The sequence below is a fragment of the Argiope bruennichi genome, chromosome 4, assembly GCF_947563725.1.
Source record: "Argiope bruennichi chromosome 4, qqArgBrue1.1, whole genome shotgun sequence".
Taxonomy (NCBI): Eukaryota; Metazoa; Arthropoda; class Arachnida; order Araneae; family Araneidae; genus Argiope; species Argiope bruennichi.
In genome coordinates, this window is record NC_079154.1 from 127649304 (window position 1) to 127657363 (window position 8060).

The following is an 8060-nucleotide window of genomic DNA, read 5'->3' on the forward strand; positions in this document are numbered from 1 at the left end:
GTTTTTCATTATTTTATATTTTTTTAGTATTTATTTTATAGCGCATATTTGTAAACATTACATAATCTAGAAATATCTTTTCCCTAATCCACTACCAGGTGGCGCCATATGTATAGAATCAAAATTTAATTAAAGTGATCAATTAACTGTTTATTAGCCGTGAAAATATTTAAACCGTATATTGCCATTGCGAATACAAATCCGTTTCAAAATCTCAAAACGTAAACACATCTGAAAAAAAAAGAGTGAAACGTTTTTACTAATATCCATTTCAGCAAATATAAAACATTTAAAATTTTAGAACAATACTAAAAAAAAAAAAAAAAAAATTGAAAAATATTGAAAATCTCTTACTTGAAGGAAAATTTCCTTATTTCAGCTGGAGTCGGAAACATACTTCTTGCCAACGTTTTAATTTTTCCTTCATCCATTACAATGTCTATTAAACTGTTCATGCTTGCAAAGGCTTCTTCGTGTACTTTACTGATCGAACAGTTACTGATGGTGATTCTTTCTAAAGACTTAGGAGCATATTGAACAAATTTATCGTCAATGTTACGTAAAGGAGAATTTTGAATGGTTAAGTTCTTAAGATTTGGAATTTCTGTGAACAAATCCCATTGGATTGCTCGAGACAGTTTTAATCCATACGCTGTTAACCCCAGCAAATCCTTTGCGTTTGGAGGTTTATCAAACAGAGACACCATGGTTGTATCCATGATGATCAAGCGTACTAACTTTTTTATTTCAAAAGCAGCAGCAGGTATGTATGTTAAGCTGGACAAATCTATCATAAAGTATCCATACCCATAGTCGCTAGTTTTGTTCAAAACATCAAGAATCACATCCTTTCCCGTTATTTTTTCGCATGTAACGATAGCACGATCATCGTCAAAGTGATTCCTACAAACACATGGAGTTGTGAGATCTTTAGGGGGACAAATATCCATTGGGTCCGCCAAACATGCTGGAATCAGGACCACTAAAAAAATCAAAACAACGAGATGCTTGAAGTCCATGTCGAATCTTAATTCACTAAAATAATTTTTTTAAGTACTGTAGACGCCTTTTATGCGATTCTTCACACAAATTTTGTGCGTAAGATACTTTTTATCGTCTGTGGAAATGCAAAGTATCCAATGACATGATTAAAGATTGCTTACTCGGAATTTTTACTGTTGTTTACAGAAAGTAGGAATCGTGAAGGCACAAATAAACTGCGTCAACATTTTTTAATTGCTGTCTAATACTGCTACAGAATTTAATTAAACTAAATTAAATCAGAAAGTAAAACCTTTGGTGTTTTGACCATTCATTGTTTATATCGTTAGATGGTCATTAAGGAAGCGAGAACCAATCAGCATACCAGAAGCTTCTCATCCTCAATCTGTATTGCTCCCGTTAAGAGTACATAGAGTAATAATTCTTGCCAGAATTACATCCATTCTGCATAAGGATATGCTGTTTTGGCCGAATGATTTGGTCGCCGCAACTGCAATGAGGCGGGTAAAAATGCTGAATTCTAATGGCCCTCACCGATCATGGTATAACTCCATCCACAGATAATATTCCCGTCTTTGAAACAGAGGTAATTCAGTACAATGCCATTACCATCTCCACTAAGGAAACGATAATCGATCACCATGTCTTAACAGCCTTCCAATTTTCCATACATTGCGCGTTCGAGACTTAAACGGTGGAATTATAATGACAGTAGTTAATTTTGTATCCTGTAAATAGGATTGGATTGCATTTTATTGAAGAAAAAGTCATGCTTGTTCATATTGCGTATGGTGGATAAATAGGAATAAGGAAGAAAAAAACATATACTAATATATAAAGTTAAAATTCTAAAAATATTTTATAATTTCATTTAAAGAAATTTAAAAATATTTTGACAAAATTGACTAGAAATTAGGTTTGAAGTCTTTGAGACGATCACTAAACCAATAAGTAATTTGTCGCGGAATAAAACCCCTTTAAATGAGCGCAATGATTGCAAGAATAAATTGAAATAGGAATTATGACAATGAATTCAAATTTAAGATTTATTTGGCTTGTTTAGAGGAACCCACTTCAATCTGGAGGGCGCCAGATCTTTTTGAGGATTTAACTTCGCCTATGCTTCCAGAAATGTCTTTTGCAACAAGAAAGTGAGCACATGTATGTAAAGTGTGAATATGACGTGTTTCTTTAAAGTCTGAATTTCTGTGGATGTTAAAGAACATTGGAAAGTTATTTTGAGAATTTGATGCATTGTGTTGCCCATTGAAAGGAACACGTTCGATTTTGTTTGCTCATATGGCATTAATAGAATCTCTCATCATCTTTTGATCCACGATTGTCTTGATGAAAGATTTTAGCTACATTAATGGTGCGTCAAGTTCATTTTCTGCTGTTTCTTTAGCCAATCTGCACAATTTTATCATTTCAGCTATAGCTTACATCGTCTTCGCTCCATAATACTGACTGAGGATGAAGATAAAGTAACTTAATAATTTTCCAGACTATAGTATTAAAGTTTTTTTTTTTTTTTTTTTTTTTGGATTGGCCAAGGTTTAAACTTGGTTGTCTACTAGAGCTGTCAATTATTGAGTTGGAAACAATAAGCTACTAGAGATTGTTAGTTAAAGAATTAAGCAAAAGAAACGAATGCAACTATAATTTGTAAAGGCTTCGTGAAATATAAATTTATAATGACATATTAGTCCTGTTGCATGAATAAGAAACATTTGAAACATGGATAGTTTTAAAAAAATCCTTTGAACATTTACTTGAAGTATTCCAAAAGTTTGTTGTTGATATTTGCCATCATATATAAGAGCTGCTTTAGACTTGATATCCTTTTGCAAATGCAAACATATTGTTCTGCTATTGTAAATTCCACTCTTCTGTTGTGTGGAATAAAGTCTGCTCACAGATGTTATTTATTGTATCTTCTTTCTTTTTTTACTTAATTCGATACCAGAGAACTCTCTGTTTTAGTCGCCGCTTGCGTCTGCTGTCCCATGTTAAATTGTAAAACTGTCTTGTTATTGTACTCCTGACTTTGCCTTAATATTTTGAGATATTCTAAACATTTCATTAGATGTGTTTATAAACTTTTTCCGACTCGTAACTCAGATTTAACTCAGTCAGCAGACTTGCGAATGATTGAGGCTACCAGAAAGCGTATAGCATCTTGGGAAAACTTATTCGATGAAAATTACATCAATGAGGATTTTCCTATTTGTTTACATATTGGTAATCAAATAAAATTGTGAATTATAAAATATTACATGCCTTTATTACTGCCAAAATTATCACCTGATGGCAAGAAATACTATATTAAATAGACGCATATTATATTACTAGTTTTCAACCTTTTAATGAGAAGAATATATTTTTTAAAATTTAAATATTGATGTTGAAATATATTCTGCAAGTTGATTCCACACTTTACCATACAAATCTGCCATACTTTTTTTTAAATCTTAGATATGCTCTTCCTTTTAACAATGAGATCTCTTATTTCCCACAATCGCTAACAAATCGCATTACTGGTTCGAAATTAAAATTTATTTTATCTAATGATTTACTATTAATTAAATTCCGAGCATATTAAAACTGCGCAGTGTTTTATAGAATATTTAATTAATATTAATAAATAATAATATTAAAAATAGATTAATAAAATATAATAATAAATATTAAAAATAGATTATATAAGTTCTTCTTTACAAATATGAAAATTTGGAAGAAATTAAGATAAATGCTTAGAAAAGAGGAAAATATATTTTTCTTTTCTTGCTATTTAATTATCACAAAAAATTATAAATGATAGTAAACGATGGCATTTTTTATCCACTTGCACTTCTTAGCTTTGCTCTGTATTAGTGAGCTTATTTGAAATTGTTTCTTAAAAATGATAGTTATTCGTGTATTGAAGTAATGTATGAATATTATTTTCATATAGTTAAAAGAAAGGGTTTTCATTTTTCGATTTTCAGATATTTAAATTTAGCATTAAACTTCTGAGACTGAATGGTTAATAAATTTCATATGGAATTCTATATTACTCTCTTCTAGTTGAATTCAGAATTTTAGATTTCAGAGTAATATAAACGATATTAACGCTATAATAATTATTTAAAACTCGTAAAAATAATTTAAATTAATATTCAGACTAAATGGATTTTTTTTTAAATTCTAACTCCTTTCAAATCTGTAAAGATGAAATTTCAATTTTTCATACATTTCTGATTGTATTATAATTCTTAAAATTAGAATTTTTCTCCAACCGAATTTTGAGTTTGAGTTTGATGTTTATGGCGCAAGAGCCAGGTTTGGCAATACTGCGCCAAACATATGGTAAAATGAGATAAAAAGTTAAATTTTTTTTTTATCTAGTTGTTAAAATTTTTGTGAATAGAAATATCGAGTACTATAAAAATATAAATTTTCAAAAAGTATACTAAAGAATTATAAAATTAGATAAGATTTCTCCATCCGATGAGAATACAGAATTTAAATATTTAAAAAATACAATGAACTATTAATCTATTAATTTCGGTTTTAATTTCGTTTGATAATGAGTGACCAGTACATTTAGAAAAAGTTGATTACAAGATTCGATAATGTTTATAAGGATAAACCAAAGACAGGAGCATTATCAATCTACTTTGAAACTGAATTTGAAATTTAAAATAGGTGGATCATTAGATTTTATTCCTATGATTTTTCATACAGTTTTTTAGAACTGATGATATATATGTGAGTGATGGTAGCGTTAGAATGGACATATAACACAAAGAAGGCTCCGTTTTCGAAGATAAAAAATTTAATAAAATAATTTATCAATACATATTCTTGATGTGCTGTATTTAAGATGGTAAAATGCTATTTTGAAAAACCATGAATGATATCCCAACAATTACAAAGCATATTTTATTAATATTTAAAAAAAATAAACTTGAACTTACATCAGAATACGGAAGTAAAGCTTTTCAACAAGCAATAATTTGTGAGCACGTTTATATGTTCGCTAAAACCATTTTTAAAATTAATATAAAACTATGACATTTCTTATGTTTACTGATAAGTCCAGCAGCGAAAGCATTTTTTTAAAATATCAAAATATTTTAAATAATTAAATAAGTCGGTCCATCATTTTCATCCGTAAGTAAAAATAAATATCAGAATTCAGAAAATAAATTGACTATTTAAAGCAAATTTCATTTTCTTTTCAAAAATTTACTACTTTTAATTATAATTTAATAGGATTTATGTTTTTTCAACAATTCGAGAAACCTGACAATGAAATAAGATGTTTTGATCTTAGAAGATCTGAAATAATTAATAATTTAATATTAACACAGTTATTTCTATTACAGTAGTAGATTATGATAATCAATATCTAATTTTTTTAAAATCAAGTTCATATTATGATATTTATTTATTCACTAAAATTATGTTACTAACAATGTTTGAAATCTGTGTCAGTTAATTCCGAAATCTCCTTTCTCGCTACAGGCTTTGGGTGAACACATGCACCAGTAATGTACTTCTTTCGATTCTGTTTATTCCGTTTTGCAATCCACTTCAGAGAACAGTCGCATTTGATAGGATTACCTAGAAAAAAAATGTGAATTCACGGATTAATATTGTTTATTCAAAAAATTCTTTTGTGGAAAATTTGAACAGAAATATAGAACAGACATTCATTATTAAACGCCCTTGGCGACTATTTGGTTCGCCATTGGCGATTAATGGTTGTTAAAAATTCCAAATGCACATTTTGTGTAATTTGAACTTATCATCTTCCTCATGAAATTTTTTTGCTTCAAATTTTTATATATATCTCGGACTATTTTAGTGGCCTTACTCAGTTCTCTTAATCTATACTTATAATAAAGCTCAATGCGTGTGTGTGTGTGTGTGTGTGTGTGTGTTGGCGCTCTACAGGCCAGACCGTTTGACATACAGCTACCAAATTTGGTACATGTATACCTTGGAGGTTGGGAATGTGCACCTGGGGTTTCTTTTTTCGAATTTTTAATTGGAATTTTAATTATTAATTAAAAACTAACTTTTCCGCCAAAAAAATCTTCCATTATCGCCAGCGCCAAACGAGAAAGGCTTCAGTTTTTTTTTCCCAACAGTAATGAGGCTAGGGTTAAAATTTTTCGGCGGATTATTTCAATCGGTTCTGTTTATTTTCTTAATGTTTGATGCATTTAAAATTAAACACTGTTAATGAATCAATCTTTCAGATTCATTCTGAAGTACTTTTGAATTAAAATAAAACAGAATAAAGGAAATTAAAAATTTCTAATCCGCATAGCGTTACCCCAACTGGCGTAGAAAAAATCACGTATTTGCGTTACGTAACCAGCGAAGAAAATTCACGCATGCGCATTCTGTTCTGATTGTTGCCATGACAACGTTATCAATGGATGATTTAAATTATTTTTGGGTTAGTTGCATGCTTTTATAAGTAAATTGTATTTATTTTAGTTATATATTTTTTGTATATGCTTATAGTTTTAAGTACATCGTTTTTTAAGTAGTTTTTTTAAAACCTGTTTTCAACCGTTTATTTTAAACGATTCGTTTTATTTTCTTAGTGTTTGATGCATTTAAATTTAAACATTGTTAATGAATCGATCTGCTCATAATGAATCTAAGAAAATTTTGTTGACCAACTCTTGAGATATTACATAAATTAAAAAAGATATTCTTTAGTGCCCATAAAGTTTAAACGCTGAGTGACTCTATTTTCAGTAATCAGATTATAAAAAAATGCTTTGTTTCAGTAAAAAATATTATTATATTAATTGAAGATAAATTCTTTCCACTTTAATTTAAAGCATAAATTCTACCGTTTTCAACCGTTTATTTTAAACGATTCGTTTCATTTTCTTAGTGTTTGATGCATTTAAATTTAAACATTGTTAATTAATCGATCTGCTAATAATGAATCTAAGAAAATTTTGTTGACCAACTCTTGAGATATTACATAAATTTAAAAAGATATTCTTTAGTGCCCATAAAGTTTAAACGCTGAGTGACTCTATTTTCAGTAATCAGATTATAAAAAAATGCTTTGTTTCAGTAAAAAATATTATTATATTAATTGAAGATAAATTCTTTCCACTTTAATTTAAAGCATAAATTCTACGGGTGCTAACAGAAAATGAGAGAGATACATATTACGTTATGACTGAAGGCCTTTATAATATTATGAATGTATTATATGATAATCAAAATTTGAAGTTTTAAAATATTTTGATGAAGAAGCTATTAAAGTAGAAATTGCATAAAATATTTAATTATTAAAATTTTAACGAACATTAAGATTGGCGAACCGGCTGGTCGCCAAAGGCGGCTAGTTAGTTAATAAAGCACATTCCTTACTTTCTGTCCAATTCTTTTCCATAAAATTATAACGAAGGAAAGAACAACCGAATTTACGAATGGATGTATTTAAAGAAAAAAAAAAACTTTTCATATTCGATTAATTCTGAAGTTTAGTTGCAATAAATCAAATTTCGAAAATGTAACTAAAACCATACTTTAACCTTTTAAAGGGCCATTTTTTTCTAGTCATATTATGTTGAAATATTTTTAGGCTTGAAATTAGAATAAGAAAAGGGATTCATTTAGCTTATTAGATAAATTTAATTTGATTAATTAATAATTTGGTTAATTAATAATTAAGTAACAAATCAAGACACATCATTTTGTCTGAGATAAAGAACTGAAGCATCTAAGTTTCTGACTTACTAAAAAAATTTATCAGAACTTATGCCAACCCACATAAATTCAAACAAAAATTGATAAATTTGGTGGGAAGCATACTTCCGACGGTCCTAGAAAGGGTTAAGTTCTGATGGCTGAAATGTATTCAACATTAGCCGAATGGATAAACTAGCCGGGAACAAAATCCAAATCTTCATATCCTGATCGTCAGTAATGCGAAAAAATGCCAGATTAAAATATTAGTAGCAATTAAGAAAACGAGTTGAATTTCTGTTCAACAATGAAATATACCATTATTAAATAAGTTTAAAATATTATTC

The 8060-nt window shown here is 28.8% G+C and overlaps 1 protein-coding gene across 1 annotated transcript; it reads right to left on the bottom strand.

Moving 5' to 3' along the window:
- Positions 1-350: 350 nt before the first annotated feature.
- LOC129966440 (uncharacterized) lies at positions 351-1019 on the bottom strand. Its single transcript, XM_056080864.1, has one exon. It carries the CDS (start codon positions 1017-1019, stop codon positions 351-353), a length of 669 nt encoding a protein of 222 aa, XP_055936839.1.
- Between the last annotated feature and the right edge of the window lie 7041 nt (positions 1020-8060).

What these genes read in the sequence shown, in the direction of transcription:
- LOC129966440 (XM_056080864.1), bottom strand. Translation starts at nt 1,019, where the DNA reads ATGGACTTCAAGCATCTCGTTGTTTTGATTTTTTTAGTGGTCCTGATT.